This window comes from Oryctolagus cuniculus, chromosome X (assembly GCF_051225735.1).
Source record: "Oryctolagus cuniculus isolate XC-2025 breed Fujian yellow rabbit chromosome X, ASM5122573v1, whole genome shotgun sequence".
NCBI lineage: Eukaryota > Metazoa > Chordata > Mammalia > Lagomorpha > Leporidae > Oryctolagus > Oryctolagus cuniculus.
In genome coordinates this window covers 124,490,811-124,517,561 of record NC_142888.1, presented here as the reverse complement: position 1 = coordinate 124,517,561, position 26,751 = coordinate 124,490,811, and the positions used below count along the sequence as shown (strand labels likewise).

The following is a 26,751-nucleotide window of genomic DNA, read 5'->3' as shown; positions in this document are numbered from 1 at the left end:
ATTTAATAGCACATGAAAAGGATACCTGGATTGGGTACTTGGTCTAGCAGTTAAGATACCATGACCCATATCAACGTGCCTTACTGTGATATCAAACTGCACTCTTGATTCTGGCTCCCTGCTAATGCTGACTCTGAAAGGTAGCAGTGATAGCTCAAGTAATTGGTTTCCTCCCACACACATAGGAGACCTGGACTGAATTATGGGCTCCAGGATTCAGCTCCAGATGAGGGCCATTGTAGAAATTTGGGTAGTGAACTAATGGATGGAAGTGCTCTCTCTCTGTCTTCTGCCTATCAAATACATACATACATACATACATAAATTTAAATCTAATTTACTATGTCATTTTGAAAATTCCCTCATATACATGGTTTTCACAACTGTTTTGTACCAAAATAAGCTTTTCTTTTGATTCCATTTTCCATTAATTTTTTGAAGTACCCTTATATATGTATATCAAAACATCACAGTGTACACAGTAAATAAACAAAATTCTTTCTCAATTTTATTTTAATAAAGCTGGGAGAAATAATATAAAATAAAAGCACAGAAACAGACACACAGTGGATCACACTTCCAGGCTGAACCAAGTCAGTTTTGATGTTGCAACAGCTCCTCATTATCCAAAGGTCAGTTAGGGGCATCTCACTAGAACTTGAATGTTACCCTCAGAGGGGGGAAACAAAACAAGGCTCAGGAGCGAGAACATCTTACACCCCCAGGGAACAACTGGGAGCCTTCCGCATGCAGGATGACCTAAATCCACCCCGAACATTTCACACCACACTGATGCTCAAGGTCCTGGGGAAATAAGAGTGGTATACAACACTCTTGAGAGTTGAGCCTGGGGGCCAGCACTGTGACACAGCAGGTTAAGCACTGCTGGCATCCCATATGGGGGCCAGTTGGAGTTCCAGCTGCTCTGCTTCTGATTCAGCTCCCTGCTAATGGCCTGGGGAAGCAGTGGAAGATGGCCCAAGTGCTTAGGCCCCTACACCTATGTGGGAGACCCAGAAGAAGATCCTGGCTTCCTGTTTCAGCCTGGCCCAGCCCCAGCCCTTGTGGCCATTTGAGAAGTGAATCAGCAGATGGAAGATCTCTCTTTCTGTTTCATCTCTCTTCCTCTCTCTCTCTCTAACTCTTTCAAATAAATATATACATGTTTATTTTTTTAAAAAAAATACAGATTTGAGTCTGCTTTAATGAACCTTGTATTAGGAACTGAGTAGACACTATCTTTTAGTTGGTGCTGGGTTCTGCACATGTACATTTCTGCATATTTGTAATACTGTTTGTTAGTCTTCCTGATGCTTATCCCAGACCTGGACCCTCAGGTTGTATTACTATTACTTTTCTCTCCCCTCCCCTCCCCTCCCCTTCCCTTCCCTTCCCCTCTTGTCCCTTCCCTTTATCACTTACTCTCTCTATCTCAGTCCTCTCACTCTCTCTTTCTCCCTTTCTTTCCCCTCCCACATCCTTCCCCACTCTTTCTCTCTCTCCCTGATCTCTACCCTCATCCAAAGTACCAATTTGTGTGTGAGAGACAATGTGGCTAAATGAGAATGCAATCAGATTAAAAGTCAGGAGGCTTAGATTCAATTTCTACATTTGACACAGTTATGCCATGTAACTTAGACCAGGGCTGCTCAACCAGTGGCTATTTCCCCCTAGGGACATTTGGCAATGTCTGGAGACATTTTATATAATCACGACTGGAGTGTTTGCTACCGGGATCTAATGAGTAAAGACAGAAATGATATTCAACATTTTACAGTGTGCAGAACATCCCCACCCCCATAACAAGGAATTATGCAGCTCAGCCTGTCAGTAATGCTAAGACTGAGAAATTGTAACTTAAGAAAATTGCTTCATTTCTCTGGGCTCAATATTTAAAATATTTAATGATGCTTTACCAATAAGCTCAGCGATACAATGAACTGCACTCAGGGAAGAGTACCAAAGCATTCAATGTGACTCAAAATAGTTTAGAAATTCCATTTACTTTCAAATTCATTTCAGAAGAATCTGAGATAGGGACAGGGAAAGCGACTTGCTTGAGAAAACTGGCACAGGAATAGTGTGCTTGTCTCTGGAGTCCCTAGTCAACTGGACTGTCAGCCTCATCACATTGCTTCCAAGAGGCAATGTGACATTGTGAAAAAATGCCTGGTTGGAAATATTTGCTGAAGTTTTGGTTACAAACTACAAAAAATATTTTTTCTAATTCTTTCATCTCTATGGAGTAGCTGAAGTTTTTCATCTCATTTTAGCGTTCCCTTCAAAGATCTCAGGAACTTGAGCACATTGAACAATTTGATTTTTCATATATTATTAACAACTGTTTCTTTGTAAATCCCATCATAATACCATTAAATAATTGATTATATAACTTTACCTGTTGAGTTTTACAGGTCGATATCAAACATTTCATGTCCCATAGTGATTGCTTGAAGTAAATGATAACATTGTGCAGCATATTTTTATTCATCTAGTACTGACTTAATTTATTATCAAGGAATGAACCATATACTCAAAATCCTACCAATCACAGCCATTGTAAAAGCACTTTCAGAGGTAAACATTCAAATACACTGGCTCCCACCACTGTGCAGTCTGAAGGCTAATGAAGACACACTTTACAAAGGCTAGCTGTTCGGAATACGTTCATACTGTTTACATTCATGTTGGGGGATACAGATGGAAAGGCTTTGGGGTCTGTCAAATGTAAGTAGCCAACTTTTCTCTGACAGTGTCACAGGAAGCACAGGTTACCAATTATCATCTCTATATCGGAACTGAATTACTTTTTTTTTTTTTTTTGACAGGCAGAGTGGACAGTGAGAGAGAGAGACAGAGAGAAAGGTCTTCCTTTGCCGTTGGTTCACCCTCCAATGGCCACCGTGGCTGGCACGCTGCAGCCGGCACACCGCGCTGATCCGATGGCAGGAGCCAGGAGCCAGGTGCTTTTCCTGGTCTCCCATGGGGTGCAGGGCCCAAGCACTTGGGCCATCCTCCACTGCACTCCCGGGCCACAGCAGAGAGCCGGCCTGGAAGAGGGGCAACCGGGACAGAATCCGGTGTGCCGGTGCCGCAAGGCGGAGGATTAGCCTAGTGAGCCGTGGCACCAGCTGGAACTGAATCACTTTATCAAAGGCTAGAACAGCCTTGAGCTCAGTCAAGGTAGTGATCACAGATTTTCCATGGGCCAGTTGTGCCAAATACTTGGTTTCAATTTGAAAGTCACTCATTATTTGACAAAAAATGTCACTCGAACAGATAGGTGAGACATCATGCTTTTCTGTTTTATTTTTTCCTAAAACTTAATTTGAACTGTTGTAAAAAGCAAAGGCAGAAGCCATATTTTCAAGTTCAACACATTTAATGAGTGAGAAAAGCCAATTCTGCACAACTAAGCACCGAACTATACAATTGGCAGGCAAGCACCTGGATCTGCAAAGGTTCTTTTAAGTCAGATTTTGATATCTCAAGTTCTTGAGAAAGAGAATTCATTGAGAGAATAGCTTGTTGCACTATTTATAAGCTATACCTGGAAAGTACTCATATATCCACAATAAGAAAGATAGGACATAAGTCATCAAGTTTATGATAAAAATTGCTACAACTTTAAGAAATAATTAATTAACTTCTAAGTTCTAATGCTGTATTTTGCAGATGAAGCATCTGGGCTGCAAAGAGTGTATTACTCAAACGCTTTACGGGCTTGCAACACACCAGAGAAGCACTGTTCGACCAATGCTCTAACAGGCACTTTAAGGGGCAAGGAGTGAATGTGAGAGTAGAAAGTATGTGCCTAGCAACTACAGAATATAACAGATATTTATCCTGCCAATATCTCAAAGTTCTTTTCTGCTAGATAGTTAACAATACTTTTTCACTTTATGCTCAGGATGCAGGACTGGTTCATGAGCAAAAACAAAAATCATGCATATTTGTGATGGTAAAAATTGCAAAAATGGTGGTGCCATTATGTAAAACAAAGCCAACACCCACATTCTGGATTTCAGAAAATGTTCACTTTTCCCATCAGGATATTCTAACCTGGGATAAATGATTAGCCTAGTGGCTAAGATGCCAGTAAAGATTCTCACATCCCATTTCAAAATGTCTAGTTTCAAGTCTTGGCTCCAGCTCCTAACTCAGGTTTGCTGCTAATGCAAACCCTGGGACACAGAAGTGATTACTCAAGTGACTGGGTCTTTGCTATCCATGTGGTGATCTGCATTGAGTTCCCAACTCCCATACCTGCCAGCTTCAGCCCCAGCCACAAACCATTTTAGGCATTTGGGGAAGTGAACCAGCAAATGGTTCTCTCTCCCTCCCTCCCTCTCTTTCCCTCCCTCACTCTCTCTCTTTCCCTCCCTCCCCTCCCCTCCCCTCCTCTCTCTCCCTCCCTCCCTCCTTTCTCTCTCTATTCCCCCTCCTCCCTCCCTTTTTCTCTTCCCATCCCTCCATCCCTCCCCTGTCTGTATGTTTTCCTCTCAAGTGAAGAAATATTTTTTAATCTACTCTAAGAAATAAATCTTCATGTACTGTGTGAAAAATAGAGTGTTTTAAAAAACCATGTTTTTATATACTTCAAATGGAAGCAATAATATCACAAAGCATTCCAGACACTTAACTACATTGGAATCCAATCCAATTAATTTTAATAAATTATCATCAATTAAATTATACAAATTTCATGTTAAATCCAGATATTCAGTATATGTTTAATGAAATTAATCTACTGAAAGTCTCTGGAGCTGAAATCAGTGTATACTCTTTATTTATTTCTTTATTTTTGTTGGCAAAAGCATCAGGAATCCTAACATAGTTGTGTGGAATTCCCATAATTTCGCATTTTTCACATGTCTCCTAGGCACTGACGTTCCCAACTCTTCTGCACATTCTTCTTCTAGCTTTTGTTTCTCTTGTTCTCTTCTAAATATCAGGACCTTCCACAAGATTGGACCAATCATTTGCTCTTTTCTCTATATTGTCTCCTGTTGCAGTGAATTCGTTTCTGGGAGGAGGAGCATGGTGGGGGCAAGAGGCACAGAGTCACCACACAGACCCTGGGAGTCGGGTGAAAGCAGGCCTGAGGCAAGCAGCCCACAGACTTGTTTATTTCAGTTGCTACAATAGCTTATATAGCCAAGGCAGTCAATCTGGTCAAGGGGCAGTCTATGCCCTAACCAATCACTGCCTGTTGCCAGGCAGTTTCTGAAGCCATCCAATCACAGCCTGTTGCCAGGTAGATTCCGCTGTCATGTGGCTTCTGAAACCATCCAATCACAGCCTGTTGCTAGGCAGACTCTGTTGCCAGTGGCCATCTTGGCATGGCCTTCTCATTCCACCACATTTCCCCCTTTTTGTTTATTTTTGAGCAACGGGAGGCATGATTCTTGGCCATACCATTGTTGATCCTGTTTCCATGTGGTCTCCGTATGTGGCTGTGCCTGTCTTAGATTGTCCCCCAGGGGATCTTACCCCTCATTGACTAACCAGTGCTCAAAATGAGAGACCACAGGAGTGCTTGCTCAGATGGGGGTAGGAATGAAGAACAATGTTCATCAGGGGTGGCATGACTGCACACAGGCTGTGGGCCATTTGAGTGGCTAACCAGAGCTAGTGGGGTATAAAACAGTAATGGATGTGGCTATGGGCAGTTCCTCAGGGTAGGATGATAGGGCAGGTGCGTCTGCTAACAAGGCAGACTCTCAGTCCTGTTCAGCTGGTTCTGGTTGGCTGTCAGTTGCAGGCTTGATGTTTCTGGCTGGTACCCAAATGGGCTGTCCTGCAGTCTCTGGAAACACACAAGCATATCCTTGGCCCTTGGTTAGCAGAAGCCTTTCTAAGGGCGCTGGAATCCAGGGCCTGAATTCTGCATCTGCTCCTACATTAACAGCAAACATGCAGGTGGGATGGGGTCTAGTGGCTGCCTTGAGAGCCTGGGGTGCCTGGGGATTGCCATAAATGTGGGAATCCTCACTGGGTGCAGATGGGATGACCTCGCATGGGTTATTGCCTCGAGGTCATCTAAGTTCATCCCACGAGTATTTGGGAGGTGCTGACCAGGCATTGCTACCTTGTCTACTGTCATGTCATTTTCACTGTCAGAGCTATCTCTCCTTAAGTCATCAACTGTTGTCTGTGAGACAGGGACCTGGAGTGACAGGCTCTTATCACTCACAGATTCACTATCTTTGGTAATCTGTGTGGGATTCTGAGAGGGGGTATCTTTCCCATGTTTGAGCACCCAAGAGTGGCACGCCACGCCACCTCTAGCCAAAGGAAAGACACACACAGCACTGCTGCCATGACAATACAAATTCCTAGCACTCTGCAGGGGGTTCCCTATGTTAGACAGACAGTGGTGTATCAGATCGTAAGTATGTCCTGTGCTTAGTGGGGGACTTCCTTGATTCACTAGGTCAAGGTCATATGCCCACACGGTGTCTCCGTGTCTCCGGGGCGTCACCTCTCTCGAGTGAGGGAAGATGACTTGGTTCCGAATTCTGGGGTGATCATTCCCTTATGTGAATTCGCTGGGCAAACCGAAAGTAAAAGGAAGAGCCAAGAAGCGACATACGCTTCTGGGTGGTGTGTGCCTAGCATGGGGTCACTTAGACCGAGGACAAGGACAAGGAAAAGGGCGTAGGAGGGGGTTCTGTGCTCACCCTCATAGAACCGAACAGCACACAAAACACCGAGGGGCCTTCTTGCCAAAATCCAGGGGGGACCTTGTCAAGTCCAACACGCTGTCTCTCTCTCAGTCACGTTGGCGCACCAGATGTTGCTGTCATTTACAACGCCCATAAATGACCTTACTATGCTAAAAAAGGCTTCTCAAGAGTCAGGCCCTGACTCTCCCTACATTGAACAGATACTCATACGATGGGCAGCGAACCTGCAAACTCATTTTGACTGGGTTGCACTGCTCAAAGCATGTTTGTCGAGACCACAGTTTTTACAGTGGAAAGCCTCCTATGAGGAAGAGGCTGAAACCGTGGCTAGGAATAATGCTGCCTATGGAATAGCAGTGACCTTGGATATGCTTACAAGCCTCAGCACCTACATATATCCTCATGAACAGACCCACATTGGAGTGGTTGCCTATTTTGATCAGGTCAGAGATTTGGCACTTAGGGCCTTAAAAAATATAAATCCTCCTAATTATAGTCAGCTCTTTAGAAACCTAGTTCAAGACCCTGGCGAATGGTTCCCCGATTTCCTCACCAGAGTCTTGGAGGTAGTAGAGAAAAGATTACCGCCTGGCCCCGATCAAGACAATTTGGTCAAACAATTAGCTTGGGAAGGTGCTACCAAAGAGGCAAAAGCAGCAATTGTCCCAGTCCGTAATGATGACATTTCTAAATGGATAGTAGCCACAAAGGAGGTAAACCCTGCCGATACACCCATACAGGCCCTAACTGCAGCCATTAACAAGCTGAACACAAGCAAGTCTAATGACCCTCCAGTTTGCTGGGAATGTCAGGAAATGGGACACCTACAGCGAAACTGCCCAAACACTGACAGACGGGCAAGCCCAAAGGCTGTGTCCCAGGTGTAAAAAAGGCTTTCACTGGGCAAAAGATTGCAAGACCAAGCCTTTAAACTCCCAGTGGGGCGGCCCTCAGCCCAGCAAGTAAGAGGTAGTCCCACCACCATTAACTGGTCGATGCCTATCTTCAATCTGAGGCCGAAATTGACGCTATATTTAGATGGCATTGCCTTTGTGGGTTTAATTGAAACGGGGGCAGATGCCACTGTCTTAAAAGCTAGGGATGCGAGAAAAATGCAACATTGGAAGACAGCACCCGGGCCCGACCTCCAAGGTGTTGGAGGATTAAAATTGGCTGATCAGGTCATCACGCCTATAATGTGGCAAGATGACAATGGAGATATGGGAACCATCTTTCCACTAATTGCTGAGGTTTCCATGACTCTATGGGGGAGAGATGTGCTCTCACAAATGCAAGCGGTCTTTACTATGGATCACAAATCTCCACAAACCAACAGCTTTAATGGAGAGTCTACAAGTAGCATTCACCCCCAATTCTAGGGGCCACTGCTCACCTCATACAAAAGCCAGACCCAATCCCCATTGAATGGGAAAAAACAGGAAACATCTGGGTAGAGCAGTGGCCAGTATTACAACCCAAACTTGGCATCCTTAGAGAACTGGTACAGGAACAATTGGAAAAGGGACACAGAGAGCCCTCCACTAGCCCTCACAACACACCCCTTTTTGTGATACCAAAGAAACAGGGAAAATATAGGCTAATACAGGATTTGAGAGCCATCAACAAAATCATAAAAAAGATGGGAACATTCCAGGCTGGCATTCCCCTTCCAGGGCCATTCCTAATGGATACCACATAGTTACCATTGATATCAAAGATTGCTTCTTTTCCATTCCCATCGCAGGGCAGGATAAGGCCTACTTTGCCTTTACAGTATGGGAGCCCAATTTCCAGCTCCCTGCAAAAAGATTCCAGTGGGCGTCACCCACATTAACTCCTTTGGTAAACTTAAGTTTGTCCGTGTGGTGGTAGATCCTTATTCAAAGGCTGTATTTGCAACAGCCCAATCCAGGGAAAAGGCTAGTAATGTGGTAAAGGCAGTTAAATCAGCCATGCTGGTCCTTGGTGTCCCCTGGACCATAAAGACTGATAATTGGCCAGCGTATACATCACAGGAATTTAATTCTTTCCTGAAATCCTGGAAAATACAGTCTGCCACAGGTATCCCATACAACCCACAGGGACAGGCCATCATTGAAAGAACTCATAGGACAATTAAAGATCTCTTACAACAACAGAAAAACAATCATATGCCCCCAGACCCACAGCTTGCTTTGACCGAGGTCCTTTTCACTATCAATTTTCTTAGTTTTGATTCCCAAGGGATCAGCCCAGCTTATAAACACTGGGGATCCTTTCCATCCCAGATCCCAGGCCCTATGGTTAGGTGGAAAGGCCCCCTGACAGGAGAATGGAAGGGACCATACCCTCTGCTAACCAAAGGGGGAAATGTGGTGGAGTGAGAAGGCCATGCCAAGATGGCCACTGGCAACAGAGTCTGCCTAGCAACAGGCTGTGATTGGATGGTTTCAGAAGCCACATGACAGCAGAGTCTGCCTGGCAACAGGCTGTGATTGGATGGCTTCAGAAACTGCCTGGCAACAGGGTGTGATTGGTTAGGGCATAGACTGCCCCTTGGCCAGATTGACTGCCTTGGCTATATAAGCTATTGTAGCAACTGAAATAAACAAGTCTGTGGGCTGCTTGCCTCAGGCCTGCTTTCACCCGACTCCCAGGGTCTGTGTGGTGACTCTGTGCCTCTTGCCCCCACCACGCTCCTCCTCCCATAAATGAATCCACAGCAACAGTCTCCTTTAGCAATTATGTTCTCTTATATTACAGCCTCAATTATTACTACTATCAGAGATTCTTCCCTCCTGCCAACCCACACAGTTAATACATCTAGACTACTTCTTATGTTCTATGTGGTCAGTACTATGCTGTGAGATTGTGAGATCAACATATCCCTTTTAAACAGCTCATTTGAAAAAGCAAAGGAAAATGGGAATACTGGTTCCCTAAGTGTCAGCCTCATCACACTTTCTTGAAGAGGAGATATGACACTATAAGAAAAATGCCTGACTGGTATGCTTGACATAGGTCTTTGTCTTGAACTAGAATAAAATCCGTTTTTATTCTTTTATCTGTATAGCCTAAAGGAAGCTTCATTCCACAAAATCAGATTTACTTCAGAGACTCTCAACACCTGAGTCCATTAAACAATCCATTTGACATCTTTGCCATGTTGCTAGCAATAGTGTTTCTTTATTAATTCCAAGTCATAGCAAATATTCCTTACTCTGCAGACAATTTGAAGGCAACTCCACACTGGCCATTGACTTACTTGTATTACACTCTTGTCCACTTTTGTTGCCCATATCTGGACAGGGAAAGTAACCTTAACAAACTCTGCTCTCTTTTACTGAATGTTTCACCTTGTACCAGACATAAAACCCTGTGATGTATTATTATTACCAAACTATAGATAGGAAAATCAGCAGTTAGATTCATCATGTAACTTGTCCAAAAATACAAATGAAGCGACAGAGCCAAGATTCAATCCAACTATGAATACAAAACTTAGTGTACTGCCACAATGCTATAGAAGACATCAAGTCTTTCTTGCTACCTATTTTGATAATATGTTCATATGGAGTATCTGTCAGTAGCAAGCATGCTTGGACTCCTTTTAGTTTTTAAAGTTTTATTGACACAAAATTGTACATATTTATTGAATACAATATGATGTTTCTCTTCATGTATACATTGTGTAATGATAAAATTTGGCTAATTAAAATATTGGTCTTCTTAAATATCACTTCTTGGTGATGAGAATGTTCAAAATCCTCTCTTTAAGGCATTTGGAAATTAATCTTCAAAAGATGATCTCACAGAAATTGAGAATAGAATAGTGGTTACCAAATGCTGGGATGAGTAGGGGGAAGAGGCAAAGGGAAAGAGTTGGTCAACAGGTATAAGGTTACAGTTTAAAGGAGGAATACATTCTGGTGCTAAAGGCTAAAAATAATGCAATATGTAACTCAACCAGTTTTAAATCAGGCAGAACTGGGTTTTAGCAACAGCTATTATTATCTCTCCCCACAACTTTGATCAAAAAACTACAACTTTAGAAGGCATAATTTTCTCATTTATAAATTGGCAGGTGAGGGCTGGCACTGTGGCACAGTGGGTTAAAGCCCTGGCCTGCAGTGCTGGCATCCCATATGGGCTCCAGTTCTAGTCCCAGCTACTCCACTTCCGATCCAGCTCTCTGCTATGGCCTGGGAAAGCAGTAGAAGATGGCCCAAGTCCTTGGGCCCCTGCACCCACATGGAAGACCCAGAAGAGGCTCCTGGCTTTGGATTGGCACAGCTCCAGCCGTTCTGGCCATTTGGAGAGTGAACCAGTGGATGGAAGACCTCTCTCTCTCTCTCTCTCTCTCTGTAACTCTGTTTTTCAAATAAATACAAAAAATTGGGGCATGTGGTACATATCTCATAGTATTTGGGTTATGAATTCAGTCAGACAACTATAATAAAGAACCTAGTATCATGCCTGCAGTGTATGTACTGTATGAAAGGTGCTTTCATGATTATTGCTTGCTGTCCTTGCCCTCTTATTATTATTGCTCCCTATCATTGCCCCTCAGCCTCTTCAGCACCCCATTGATGAAGCACATATTACTTCTTTATTTACAGTGATATCTCCCTATAAATATATATCCCTGTAGATACCCTGTGATATTTCCTAAACTAACCAATTTTCTCAATGACCCAACCCACTGCCTGGCACTCAATACTCTTTAGTATCATTTTCCTCCCAACGGCCATAGAAGACATAAACTGGGAATGAAGTTTCTACTTCTGCGTGTTTAGTATTTCAGACTATACTTACCCCCATCCCAGGTGTTTGGAAGCTTCTCAGCCTTTTAGCTAATGGAACATTGAAGGTTGCCCAACACTAACATTTCCAACCAGTCTCTCCTGGCAGGACCTTCCTGAGTAGTTGTAACCCCTGAAACTCAATGTAAAATGATACGCCCCACTATGAGGCAAGACATTCCCTATGTAAAGAAATGCTCAAACAGCATAGCTGTGAACTATAAGAACCATGCAGAGATTGCAGGGTTCACACACTCAGGTACAGCTTCTTGAACTAAATTTATAAAGCTTGAATGACATCAGACTAAAATTCATCTTGGAAAAAGAAGGTCAAAGAATATGGCTTGTCAAACTAAATAAGCTATCTTGCCCTTTTAGAAATAACACAAAGGTTTTGTTAAGCACACAAAACAGTTTTAAGGTCACTTCTAGGAAATATAAATATAAATGCAAATAAATGAATGTGTAGCCCAGAGGAATTTATATTATCCCTGATGAATAAAATGATACAGAAGGGTGTATTTTTTGTTTTTATATTATTTTTTTTATCTTCAGCTTTCTAAAAATTTAATTTCATAATAGTTTTTTTTATTTTTTTCCCCAAAGAAACCTTTTATTTAATGAGTACAAATTTCATAAGTATAACTTTAGGAATATAGTGATTCATCCCACCATGCCTGCCCTCCCACCCCTACTCCAACCCTACCTCCTCCTCCCTCTCCCATTCCCAATGCCATTCTCCATTAAGATTCATTTTCAATTAACTTTATACACAGAAGACCAACTCTATACTAAGTAAAGAGTTCAACAATTTCCACACACACACATACACACAAAAAATGCTTTGAGAACTGAAGAGCCAAAGTGGCTCCATTTTAAAAGACAGCCTCCATTTTCCTGTAGCAGGCCTGAGCCCTTGTAAAAGCAGACATTCCAGGAATACCAAAGCTTGCCAAGGACAGCTTAGTGGAGGTTACCAAATAAGGTAACTCTCTGAACCTAGGCCAGTTGGAGACCACCTCACCCAACTAAGAGTACCCGGAACAGCCCTGTCCAACCACAAAAGACCCCATACTGTAAACCCCTGCTGACTTATTTTCCCTTTAAAAGCATCCCCTAACAAAGCCCAGGGCTTCCTCCATCCTCCGCTGCACTGGTTGGTTGGATGAGGTCCCTGCCGCGGGTTGTACTTTCAAAATAAACCTTGCTTTTGCATTTCGGAGTGCTTGAGTTGCTCGAGACTTTTTGGGGATCCGTGATCTGGGCACATCAAGAACAAGTTTTGGGGCTGGCTCTGTGGCTCAGGGGGTTAATGCCCTGGCCTGAAGCACCAGCATCCCATATGGGCGCTGGTTCCAGTCCCGGCTGCTCCTCTTCTGATCCAGCTCTCTACTGTGGCCTGGGAAAGCAGGAGAAGATGGCCCAAGTCCTTGGGCCCCTGTACCCACGTGAGAGACCCGGAAGAAGCTCCTGGCTCCTGGCTTCAGATCGGCGCAGCTTCAGCCATTGCGGCCAATCGCGGAGTGAGCCATTAGATGGAAGATCTCTCTCTCTGACTCTCCTCTCTCTATGTAACTCTGACTTTCAAATAAATAAATCTTTTTTTTAAAAGAACAAGTTTTGCAGTTAATTCTCATAATGTAACTCACTGAAGACAGAAGTCCTGCATGAGGAGTAAGTGCAGTGACTCCTGTTGTTAACTAACAATTGACACTCTTATGTATGACATAACTGATCACCTGAGGCTCTTCACATGAGCTGCCTAGGCTATGGAAGACTTTTGAATGCACAAACTCTATCAGTATTTGGACAAGGCCATAAGCAAAGTGGAAGTCCTCTCCTCCCTTTAGAGAAAAGTATACCCTTCTTTGATGGCCACTTCTTTCCAGTGTGGTCTCTCTCACAGAGACGCTTCATGTAGGACATTTTTTTTTTTTTTTTGCTACAGTGTCTTGGCTTTCTGTGACTGAAACGCTTTCATGGGCTTTTCAGCCAGACCAGGAAGACCTCAGGGCTGATTCTGAGGTCAAAGTGCTATTTAAAGGGATTGTCATTCTATGGGTCTACTGTATGGACTGCTTCCCATGTTGGAACATCTCTGCTTTTTAATTCTATCTATTATTATTACCAGACATATGATCTTATTTATATGATCACTTTAACACTTAATCCTATCTATATGATCATTTTAACATTTAATATGTTCAATTTAACACTCAAGATGGCATTTTTACCAACCAGCTTTATGGGATTTGGGGTCCCATGGCAAGTTTTTAAACTGTACCCTTAGAAGTAAGTCCGTAGGAATGTATGCAGAACTATACAGCTTTAAAGTATAAAATTACAAAACAAAAATTGTGAGGTAGAAATACAAAGAATTCCCATATACTCCTTACCTCTTTTCTCCTATTAACATATTAGTTTCTTTGCCACAGTGTTTTTTTTTTCAGTTGGATCATTCAATAAGTGACAACAATATTTTCATTCTAAAAGTGAGGGGGCTTTAATCACATGCTAATAACATTATAATGATATTCCTTAAAAATTTATTGACTAAAAGACAGAAATTGAATCAAAAAGTTTTTTTCCAAGATCATCTATAATATGGCTTTTAAAAAAGATTCCTTCCTTCCTTCTTTCTTTTCTTTTCTTTTCTTTTCTTTTCTTTTCTTTTCTTTTTTCTTTTTTTTCCCTTCCCTTCCCTTCCCTTCCCTTCCCTTCCCTTTTCTTTCTTTCTTTCTTTCTTTCTTTCTTTCTTTCTTTCTTTCTTTCTTTCTTTCTTTCTTTCTTTCTTTCTTTCTTTCTTTCTTTCTTTCTTTCTTTCTTTCTTTCTTTCTTTCTTTCTTTCTTTCTTTCTTTCTTTCTTTCTTTCTTTCTTTCTTTCTTTCTTTCTTTCTTTCTTTCTTTCTTTCTTTCTTTCTTTCTTTCTTTCTTTTTACAGGCAGAGTGGACAGTGTGAGAGAGAGACAGAGAGAAAGGTCTTCCTTTGCCGTTGGTTCACCCTCCAATGGCCACCGCGGATGGTGCGCTGCGGCCAGCACACTGCGCTGATCTGATGGCAGGAGCCAGGTACTTATCCTGGTCTCCCATGGGGTGCAGGGCCCAAGCACTTGGGCCATCCTCCACTGCACTGCCTGGCCACAGCAGAGAGCTGGCCTGGAAGAGGGGCAACCAGGACAGAATCCGGTGCCCCGACCGGGACTAGAACCCTGTGTGCGGCGCCGCAAGGCAGAGGATTAGCCTAGTGAGCCGTGGTGCTGGCCAAAAAGATTTCTTATTTTATTTATTTGTGAGGTAGAGTTACAGACAGTGAGAAAGATCTTCCTTCTGCTTGTTCGCTCCCCAAATGGCCACAATGGCCAGAGTTGGGTCAATCTGAAGCCAAGAGGCAGGAGCTTCTTCTGGGTCTCCCACGTGGGCCATCTTCTACTGCTTTCTCAGGCTACAGCAGAGAGCTGGATTGGAAGAGGAGCAGCAGAGGCTAGAACCGGTGCCCATATGTAATGCCAGTGCTGCAGGCGGAGTATCAACCCACTGCACCACAGTGCCAACCCCAATAATGACATTTTAAAGCTTGATTTGAGAGACATTTTCCAACTTTACAGAAATTGACATTTGTGTAATATGCATTGTCAAAAGGCATTTTACAAGACAATGACCTTCTGGGAGCTAGTGTTGTCATGTAGCAGGTTAAGCTGCTGCCTGTATGCCTGCATGCCATATGGGTGCTGGTTCGAGTCCTAGTTGTTTCAATTCTGATCCTGTTCCCTGCTAATGCACCTAGGGAAGCAGCAGATGATGGCTCAAATCCTTGGACCCCTGCCACCCACATGGGAGACCCATATGGAGTTCTGGTTCCTGACTTCTGCCTTGCCCAGCCATAGCCATTGCAGCCATTTTGGAGTGAACCCGTGAATGGGAGATCGCTGTACCTCTGTATCTATGTATCCATGTATCTATGTATGTATGTATCTATTTTTTAAAAATAACCTTTTTTATGCAGTATTGAAAGGGATGATCTAATATACTGTGGTTAAAAGAGATAATACCAAATTACCAAATAGTGGTTATCTGAGAATTATTTCTGAGTTTCTTTTTTTTTTTTTTGACAGGCAGAGTGGATAGTGAGAGAGAGAGACAGAGAGAAAGGTCTTCCTTTTGCCGTTGGTTCACCCTCCAATGGCTGCCACGGCTGGCGTGCTGCGGCCAGCGCACCGCGCTGATCCGAAGCCAGGAGCCAGGTACTTCTCCTGGTCTCCCATGGGGTACAGGGCCCAAGTACTTGGGCCATCCTCCACCGCCTTCCTGGGCCACAGCAGAGAGCTGGCCTGGAAGAGGGGCAACCGGGACAGAATCCGGCACCCCAACCAGGACCAGAACCTTGTGTGCCGGCGCCACTAGGTGGAGGATTAGCCTAGTGAGCCGCGGCGCTGGCCCTGAGTTTCTTACGGATGGTGGTGTTCATGATAGACAGACTATCAGACAGCACCCCAGTATCCCACCTCCTGGTATTCATCCTTGTAGAATCATCTTCCTTTGAATGTTGGTAGCATTTGCGACATCTAACGAATTGAAAATGGCAAAGGTAATAGGATATCATTTCCATCATTACATTATGTAAGATTATAACTTTCATCTTGCTAGCAGATTTATCCCTTGCTAGCTTTAATGAAGGCAGATTCTAAGTTATGAGTTGCCCCATGGATGTTTCTACATGGCAATGCATTAAGGTCTATCTCCATCCAATAACTTGAGTGTGGCTGAAGCTCAAGTCCAAACCCCAAAAGAACTAAATGTTGTCAACAGTTCCATAAGTGAGCCTGGAAATGCATCTGAGTCAAGCTTTGGATGAGAAACCAGCCCTGGCCAATATTGTGACTGTAGCCTCATAGGAAATCCTGAAGCAGAGGAACAATCTAAACTGTACCAGGATTTCTGGTACAAACTGTCATTTAGGTAGTCTGTCATTTTGGACTGAAAAGGTTGCGGTAATGATATATAACAATAGAAAAGTAATATTCTAAAATAACAGTAGTGATTGCATTCATGATTTAATGCCATTAGGCACTCTGGTAGGTGATAATATAGCTAGCTAACTGTAAATGCATGAATGGATGGATAGATAGATAGATGATAGATAGACAGATAGAGTAAGCTATAGTTTGGAAATTATTTCAATACGTAGCCTAAGGTTTCACGTCATGAGGTTTGATCCCTATCGTTACTTAGTAAGAAAATGGACAGACACTTAATCTATGATGTTTAGAGGTAGAGCCTTTGTAAAGTGGTTAATATTTGATTAGGTCAATAGGGTGGAACCCTCAGGGTTTTATAAGAGCAGAGACCAAAAGAAACAGACATACACTTGAACACCCTGTCTCTTGCCCTGTGTCACTATGGACTCCTCTCAGGAATTTGTCAGCAATAAGACCATTAGCAGATGTGAACCCTTGACCTTATACCTCCAGAACCATGAGCCAAAATAAACTCTCTTAATTTATAATTAAAGTAGATTGAATCAAGTATTTTTATAGAAATGAAAATTGATCTAATACAGAATGATAGTTGCTAAATCTTCAAAATAATCTCATGAGTTAAGAACTGTTATTATTCTTATACACATGAAAAATCTAAGACAGAAAAAAATTATTTTTTAAAGGATTTATTTTTTTGGCCAGCGCCGTGGCTCACTAGGCTAATCCTCCACCTGTGGCGCCGGTACCCCAGGTTCCAGTCCCGGTTGGGGCTCTGGTTCTGTCCCGGTTGCTCCTCTTCCAGTCCAGCTCTCTGCTGTGGCCCGGGAAGGCAGTAGAGGATTGTCCAAGTGCTTGGGCCCTGCACCTGCATGGGAGACCAGGAGGAAGCACCTGACTCCTGGCTTTGGATCAGTGCAGTTCCGGCCGTAGCGGCCAACAGAAGGAAGACTTTTCTGTCTCTCTTTCTCTCATTGTCTAACTCTGCATGTCAAAAAAAAGAATTTTTTTATTTTTTGAAAATCAGAGAGAGAGGGAAAGAGAGAGAAATGGATTGAGAGAATCTTCCATCCTCTGGTGCAGTCCCCAGCTGGCTGCAACAGTCAGTGCTGCGCCAGGCTGGAGCTTCATCCAGGTTTCCCACACGGGTGGCAGGGGCCCGAAACCTTGAGCCATCTTCCACTGCTTTTCCCAGGCCATTAGCAGGGAGCTAAATCACAACTAAAGCAGCTGGGAATTCAAACCAGCACCCATATGGGATGCCAGTGTTGCAGGCAGTAGCTTTACCTGCCGTGCCACGATGCAGGCCCTAGAACACTGTCTTTTATCTAAGGTTCCGTAACTGCTGTTTTCCTAAGTCCATACTGATGATTTCCTCACTGCATTATATTAGTTGTTATTTAGCAAAAAATAAGGTAAATTGATTACAGAGTAGGGTAGAAATGAATGAACTAACAAATAAATGAACAAAGCCAAAAATGTGATAAATTAGATAAAATTTTTGAAGGACTGGAGGTACTTGGCTAAGCTTACTACAGGTTCTTCCCTCCATGGGTGAAAGAATTCAAACTGGAGGGATAAACATGTACAGGACAGCAGGATTTATTTGGAGCAAGACAAAAATGCAAGCTCAAAAACCAAGTCATGCATGAACCAAAAAGCTAAAAAACAAACAAAAAATTCAAAAAGGCCTCTATGAAAAGTTCCTCTGCAAGGAAAAATGTCCAACAGTGAAAAGCAATCCATGATGGAAAAAGCCCTGACAAAGCAGAAAGCCCCCTTGAACCAAGAAAAAGTGATTTTTAAAAAGCCCTATAAACTAGGTTAGAGCTTCTCTTTACACCCTCTATAGGCATTAGGGATGTCCAGGGTGGAGTCTAGTCGAATATTCAGAGGGATATAATTATGCTTGTGGCTGGAGCACTGCCCATTTCCATGCCCACTTTAGGAAATAGCAGAAGTGTTATGGTGTCAGGTGCATAATAGGAGTAGGCATGCCCCACGGTAGTTTTATCATAATGACATTATAATGAGTTAATGGTCATGGAGGGAGGGAGAACACATCCTGTAGCCACGTTTGTTATTTCTAGTTAGGGCTGCATGCAGTTTTGTAGCATTGTAGAACTTGCGTTTTTGCTGCTGGGCTGGGGCAGCAGTTTGCTGGGGCATGGACGCTGGGCCTGCACCGTGCACAGAAAGGGAAGCCAGGCCTGTGCATAGAAAGGAAAGAGAGCCCGGATGGAGCCCAGAAGGGGGCCCATCACGTAGGCCAGGCCAGGCTGTCCTATGGGCCAACTGAGTACGCGTTGCGGTGGAAATCATTTTCTGGAGCTGTCAACCCAGGACCTCCTCCGCAGCCGGTGAGGAGCTGTCGGCCTGAGGGCTCAAACACTCGGGAGGTTTGACTGGGGCTATCAGATCGCAGTTCTGCCCCAAGCGCCAAAGCCCAGCTCTGCTGGAGCTATCAATCACCAACCCATTCCTGTTGGGCAGGGTGAGCTGGAATGTCAGACCTTAGCTTTTCCCCATAACTAGCCGCTCCCCCAAACAAAATTGTGTCTGTCAGTTTTCCTGTGCATAATCTAATGTGCTGTCATACAGGTATTAGGTTGTATTATTCTAAATACATTTAAGATGAATTTGCTTTGTTTTTCAAAAAATTATTTGTGACACTAACAGAAATAAAATCACTAAATCAAGAGCTTTTTCTTTTCAAGCAGTGATTTTAAACATCATTTCTTTGGTATATTATCTATTGACATTTTCAGATTGTATTTATACCTAACATCTTTGTCTCCCATTTCCTATCTCTGTACCACCAATCTGAATTATTACAAAATTAACTATAAAGAGCTCAACATCACTATCCATAAGGGAGATGCAAATCAAAACTAGAATGAGATATCACCTCACCCCTCTAAGAATGCCTAAAATCCGAAACACAGAGAGTAAGACATGCTGGTGAGGATGTTGAGAAAGGGGGACACTTATACACTGGTGGGAATGTAAATTAGTGTGGACACTGTGGAAATTGGTGTGGAAATGTCTTTAAAAAACTAGAAATAGACTTCCCATATGATCCAGCAATCCCACTACTGTATATACACCCAATACTGTGTATACATCCAAAAGACTTGAATACAATGTATCAAAGAGATATCTGAACCACCAAGTGTATGGCAGCACTGTTCACAATGGCCAAAATATGGAATCAACCAACATGTCCATCAGCAGATGAATGGATAAAGAAAATGTGATACACACACACACACACACACACACACACTGGAATATTATGCATCTATGAAAAAGAATGGGATTCTATCATTTGCAGCAAAATGGACGCAACTGGAGGACATCATGTTGAGTGAAACATGCTGGACCCAGAAAGACAAATACCACATGTTCTCCCTTATATGTGGGAGCTGAAGTTTTAAAAAAAATGTTTCTGTGTATCAGTTTGTTGCAAATATAATTCTGTAAAATTTTCTTTTATACCTTTGTGAGACCAATGGTTAAGAATGTTATACTTAGTATAGTTTTGATGATCTGTGATTACTTTAAAACTTACTGTATATGGGTGCAATGGCCATTTTTCCATTCAATTATTGTTTATAGCCATTATCTGCATTCCCAATAAACTAGGGTCTTTTTTCTTTTTACTTGTTAAACTTCTTATTTGGTAAAGTATTAAGCCTTTTTCTCTGTAATGTACATTTAAAATATGTTCTCTCAAAAACTAAAAAAAGAGAAGAAAGGGACAAGGAAGGAGAGTGGGAAGGAAAGGGAGGGTGGAAGGGAGTATCGTGATGTTCTCAGAATTGTAGACACAAAGCACATATGTTTATTGAAAACTAATTTAAAGAAACATTTTTCTGATCAAATTTGCAGCCTACTACCAAGAAAAATAATGGGAAAATTAGAATATAGGTCAGTAGAAAATATATAGATTGAAATATGGGGAGAAAGAAGGATAGAAAATTGAGATGATCTTAAGAATCATCAGGAAATTAAATGATAAAGTATGTAGAATATGAGTAGAGATTTTTCCGAGTCTAATGGAGTATCAGAAATCATTTTGAGAGTAGGCATTTGGTATCGTTGTCACAACACCACTTGGGACTCCCATGTCATATTTTAGAGTGTCCAATTCCTGCTTCCTGCTGATGAACACTGAGAGTGAGCACGTGATGGCACAAATAGTAGAGTGCCTACCACTCACCTAAGAGATTAGGATTGTATTCTAGGCTAGGATTGAGTTCCTGGTTCCCGGCTTTGGCCAGTTGTCCAGCCCTAGCCATTGCAGGCATTTGGGAAGTGAAGAGTAAAGCAGCAAGACTCAAAATCTCCGTCTGTCTTTCAAACTCACTACCTGTATATTTCTTTCTCTCACTTTCTTTCTCATAAAATAATTTTAAAAAAATAAATCACTCTCAACCCCAAGCAGAGTAAAGAACAAAAATTGCACTAGATACATATTAATAACTTTCCAGAAAACAAAAGACAAGAACAAAATCCTACTACAGCTAGAGAAACAAAGCATGTTATTATCAAAGGAAGAACAATGATATCTATGGGTAATTGTTCAACTAAAATAAAGAACCCAAAACAAAGTGTAATTATATTTTATATAACACCAGAAGAAAATAACTATCAACATAGAATTCTAAATCTATTTAACATGCCCTTCAAAAGTCAATTAAAATTGTATGCACAAAAAAAGCTAAGAAATTCATTACCAGCAGAAAGATATAAGAAAATATAGGGAGCTTTTTAAGAAGGAAAATTATTTCAGTGTGAAATGAGAAAACAAAGGAAGGCCTAAAAGGCAATGAGGGGCTGGCTCTGAGGCTCACTTGGCTAATCTTCCGCCTGCGGCGCTGGCACACCGGGTTCTAGTCCCGGTCAGGGCGCCGGATTCTGTACAGGTTGCTCCTCTTCCAGTCCAGCTCTCTGCTGTGGCCTGGGAAGGCAGTGGAGGATGGCCCAAGTGCTTGGGCCCTGAGCCTGCATGGGAGACCAGGAGGAAGCACCTGGCTCCTGGCTTCAGATCAGCACAGCGCGCCAGCAGTAGCAGCCATTTGGGGGATGAATCAATGGAAAAAGGAAGACCTTTCTCTCTGTCTCTCACTTTCTCACTGACTAGCTCTGCCTGTCAAAAAAAAAAAAAAAAGACAATGAGGCTAGATAAAAATTGGCCATACAAATATAATAAAAATGTTTTGTGGGGTTTGAAAGAGAGAAAATTTAAATATATAAAAATTAGAGCACAGGAAATGGGTAAAAAAGTACAAAAATATATATCAACATTGTAATAGCAAAAACTTAAAGCAACTCAAATTCTAAAAACTAAAGAATGGGTAACTAAATTATCTTAGATCACATTAAAATCAGAAAATGAATGAGCTATAGCTATACACTTCAGCATAAATAAACTATAACAGTACAAGTTTGGCTTAAACCCATGCAAAGTTTTTCATAGTTCATATTTTCCATGAACATTTTGAAGTGGCCCTCACATAACTGTTAAAATCAAGAAGTAAGAGAAAGATTAAAAATAAATCTGGGAAGCATTTTGCACTCTAGAAGAAGCAAGGGCATAGGTAGATGGGAAAAGCTCAAAGGCCATTTCAATGATATTGGAAATGTCCCAGTTTCAAAGCTGGTTGGTGAATTCCTATGTTTACATTTTCTTATTACATTTCCTAATTGTTACTTATATTCTTAGCCATTTACTGATTTTCTTTCAGATAGTGGAGATAAATATTTATTAAGACAACACAATAGAAAACATTCAAAAATGCAGATTTTTAAGTCTAATGCTTTACATTTTGTTTTTCTAAATCAAAAACAAAAAACAGAAACATCTTGTGTGTCAGTTTCACTGCAAATATAGTGTTTTGTCAAACCTGTTGTATTTTTTAAAGTTGTACTTATTTGTATGAACGGCAGAGTTATAGAGAGATGCAGAGACACAGAGAAAATCTTGATCTGCTGGTTCACTACCCAGATGACTGCAACAACCAGGGCTGGGTCAAGCCAAAGCCAGGAGCCAGGAGCTTCATCTGGGTCTCCCACATGGGTGGTAGGGGCCCAAGCACCTGGGCCATCTTCCACTGCTTTCCCAGGCCATTATCACAGAGCTAGATCAGAAGGGAAGCAGCCAGGACACAAACCAGTACTCATATGGGATGCCAGTGTCTCAGGTGGCAGCTTTACCAGCTTTACCTGCCACGTCACAATGCTGGCTACTCAAGCTTTGTTTTATTTTTAGTATTTTTTTACAGTTTATTTATTTGAAAGGCAGAAATACAGAAACAGAAGGGGGGAGAGAAAGAGAAAGAGAGAGAGAGAGAGAAAGAGAGAGAGAGAGAGAATCTTCCTTCTGCTGGTTCACTCCCCAAATGGCCACAATGGCAGGGGCTGGGCCAGGGTGAAGCCAGGAACCAGGAGCTTCTTCTGTGTCTCCCATATGGTTGTAGGGCCCCACATACTTGGTCTATCTTCCACTGCTTTCAAAAGTCATTATCAGGGAGCTGGATCAGAAATGGAGCAGAGCCAGGACTCAAACTAGCACCCATAGGGTGTGGCAGCATTATAAATGGAGGCTTAACCTTCTATGCCACAGTGCCCTCAATGCTTGTTTTAAATCGTTGTCAAACAAATTGTTACAAATTATATACTGTAATAGTTTATGATCTGTGACTACTTTAAAATTTATTTTATATGAGTAAAATTGACATCTTTTCCTTTGATTATTCTTTGGTCTATATTCTGCTGAACTATGGTATTTTTACTTTCTCTTTGTTGAACTCTTTATTCATTGAAACATTAAGCCATTGACTATAATGTAAAGTAAAAATGTGTTTTCTCAAAAATGAAAAAAGAAAAAAAGGGCAGTATTATGAAAAGACAACACAAGTGAGTCAACGTTACTTTGTAATTGTTACATATGTGATGACATACCTTGTGTAATCCCAACATAAACAAGCAACACTTTCAAATACAGTATTTTGTGAAAAATTCTAAATGTCATATTATAAGGATATTTGCAATTAGAATGACTAAAAAGAGGTTATATTTATACATAAACCTTTCCTCTTACTCATTATAGGTTTTAATTTTTCATATATGCACAGTTTTGATTCATAGAAACTGTTTCCTCAATAGTTTTAAATGGGAGTGAAAGCAAGTACTGGGGGTTAATGGACCAGTTAAAACAGATTTGACAGTGCAGAAAAGCAAGATAAAATGAAATGAAAATCACATAATAAAAAGTAAAAGTTGAAAGTGGGAGAAAAATTAACATTAAAAGAATGTTGAAAATTTCAACTAACAAGTTCCAACCCTTTTGAATCTTAGAGAAAGTTACTCGGAATTTTAAATAAATAAGCTTCAGTCCAAGTGCTAGTTCAAGCACCATTCTAGTGCTCTCGATTTATTTGCTGCTGGTCAAAATCATTTACTAACTTCTTAATGTGAACTAGCTTGTTATACAGATAGAGGCACCTTTGCTTTTCTGCCTGATAGCAGGGGTTCCTCTGTCTCAATTTTCTATATTCTCGTGCAATTTCCTTATTAGTATCCTGATATTCTTTTGAGTCTGGAGGAAAGCACTTTCTTTTCGAATCTAGGTCAAGAAATATTCTAGATAAAGTCAGAATCTTGGAATGCAAAGCCTGATATTCCCCATATTCAGCTCTAAATTCCTGCTCATAATAATAACGTTGCTCATAGGAAGCTATAGTGAAATACTTAGTCAGATAATCTGGAATCTCCGATGTTTCAAAAGTCTTCTCAGAGGCAGTACCATCGTCTTCAACTCTAAGGCTGGAGTTCAGACTTGCCTCTTCGCCTGGTCTTGTAGAATCAGTCCGGTGCTTTTGTGTCGTGTCAGTATGACGCTTTGGTCTCTTTGCTTTGTGTTTTGCAGATTTATGTTTGGACTTATACAATTTCGAATGCTTTTTCTCCACGAAGTTTGGATACTGTGTTTGAGTTGAAACAGAAGATACCATTTCAGAGGAAGTATGCTCCTTCGGCTGGCTCTCAAAGGTGCTGCTGTTTTCACAGAGACTGTCAACATACGGATCTTGAGTCTCAGGTTGTCCTTCACTGCTACAAGAATCATCGTCCGAATTAACAAGCTGAGTGGTATTGGAAATGTTAAAGTGGGCTGCAGGCAATGGTGGAGAGACAGGATTGTCAGTAGCTGCAGCGAGTGGCAGGAGGCTCATAGAAGAGTTTCCACTGGTTTTATTCAAATGGGTATTTGATGTAGAGCGTGCCATAGTCGTTAGGTGAGATATTCTAACTTTCTTTTTCACTAACGTACTAACACTAACTGAATTGCAAAGCTGTTTGTCAGAAAATGATGCATCATCTGTAGTAGAAAGTGTAGAAGATTCTGAATTAGAACTGCCAATAGCATTCTTCGATGGATCTTCTTTTAGGGAAAGCACCAACTCCAATGACTGCCTGTCTATGTCATTGTAACCAGGCCAATCTTTTTGGATCTCTTTAAAAACATCATCATTTAAGGTATATGAAAGATTTGAGGTATTCAAATGGGCTACCTCTTGTAGAATTTTTTCAAGAGAGTCCCGGTCATTTATTTGGGTGCTGTCTTTCTGGAGACGGATGAGCAGTTCAGATTTTTTGTAGTCTCTCAATGCCAGTAAGTGAATTACCCTGTCTCTAAATGGACGTGCGTGCACACTATGGGAAACACGTGACTTTCGAACTGTATATGCAGGGTTAATAGGGGTTGTCCTTTTCCTTTGAGGCACTGGATCTGGAACGGCTTGAGGTGCTCTCCGAATCGGCACTCTTCTCTGTATATGTGGTCTTATAAATTTTTTCCATCTGTTACAAGTCTCTTCTTTTGGCTGTGATACTATTTCTTTAGTCATCGGATGGGAGTCGATTGGCGTATTCGTCATCACTTCATCTTCTGATTTTAGGCAAGCGAGCTGTGATGCATTACAGCTTGAGACAGTTTGTTTGCTATCGTCAAATAGATCTTGGCGATTGTCTTTTCTCACATTTGACAATTGATAGTTCAAGCTGCATACACTAGGAGGCACCTTGTTAGAGGGGATTTTGAGAAATCCTTGGAGTCCTTGGATTTGCATAGGAATTTGAGGAGGTATTGCATTCCTACTGCTCTGGTTAGAGTAAATTGTCTGGATAATTGGACTGTTAAGTCTCATGGGTATTCCAGTGACATAATGTTGACTTGGTTGTGTGATGTTTGCTGCCTTAAATATGAACTGTCCTTCCTGGTATACCAATTCCCCTACTACTCTGCCTCCAAGGGAATCCACACATTTATATCTGTAAAGATCAAAGTTTAAAGTAAGTTTAGAAAATAATGACCCTCCTTAGCAAGAATTATCTTTATTACTATTGACTATAAAACTGCAACCCTAAAAGATTTTGTCTCAAAGGAGAGAGAGGGCTGATTGAGACAGACTTAGGTAAAGTTGGTTATAAAGATCTAATTACTTTCGGTTTACATTTTGTTTCTCTTCTAGAGGAATTGTTAACCCAGAATGGAAAATGCTAAACTATTCTCTGAGATCATCTCTTTCTAATCAATCCAACATTAAATAAAGGTACTTTGTTGGGAGATCAATAGGAGCCCCAAGCTTTTGGAAACTGGAGTAGAAGGTTCCCACATTCCATGCTTAGCATCAAAAAACAGTCTTCCTTACATTCACTCTGACGTGTAAGTGAATTCTTGAGTCCCTGAGGTTGGAGCCTGGCCTATCTACAGGGGCTCTCCTTCAATAGCTATGCATTTCTTGAATTAATAATAGATAAAAGTTTAAGGAAGTTCTATATCTCTTTCTCAATAACCTAATCACTCAAAAAATGGAAGTGATTTTGATCTCCTTAGCTTGCCATTTAAGTCTACTGGTCTGTTCCTTTGCACTACTCCACCAGATATACCTCAGAAAATCACAGCTTTATCCAGATGCTTAAGTGTAACATTACCTATGCTGAAAGAAATCTTGAAGCTAGCTGTGTTTGAAGCATACATTTAGTCACAAAATGTATGCAGATTACTGGATATCAGTTCCAATCAGTTTAACTCCCAAAATAATAAGGCACAATTCTCCCTCCCTACCCCCCTTCATATTCCCAGTCTGTTCTCACTCGTCCTTCCCTTAACAGTCATACAAATAGGAAAACTCTGTCATCCTTACTATTCCCTCAAACATACTTCACATTAATTTCCCTTGAAAACCTTTAGTCAGCCATCAAGGTTTACAATAATCCAGTAGTGAGATATTGAGCAGCTAT

At 41.6% G+C, this 26,751-nt stretch overlaps 1 protein-coding gene across 1 annotated transcript; it reads right to left on the bottom strand.

Annotated features, from left to right (window-relative positions):
* Positions 1–23,867: 23,867 nt before the first annotated feature.
* Positions 23,868–25,655, bottom strand: LOC100352616 (RNA polymerase II elongation factor ELL2). The gene has a single exon (XM_002720532.5). The coding sequence runs from the start codon at positions 25,653–25,655 to the stop codon at positions 23,868–23,870; it is 1,788 nt and encodes a 595-aa protein (XP_002720578.4).
* Between the last annotated feature and the right edge of the window lie 1,096 nt (positions 25,656–26,751).

Excerpts from the sequence above, each read along its gene's own strand:
- LOC100352616 (XM_002720532.5), bottom strand. The coding sequence starts at position 25,655 with ATGAGACTTAACAGTCCAATTATCCAGACAATTTACTCTAACCAGAGC.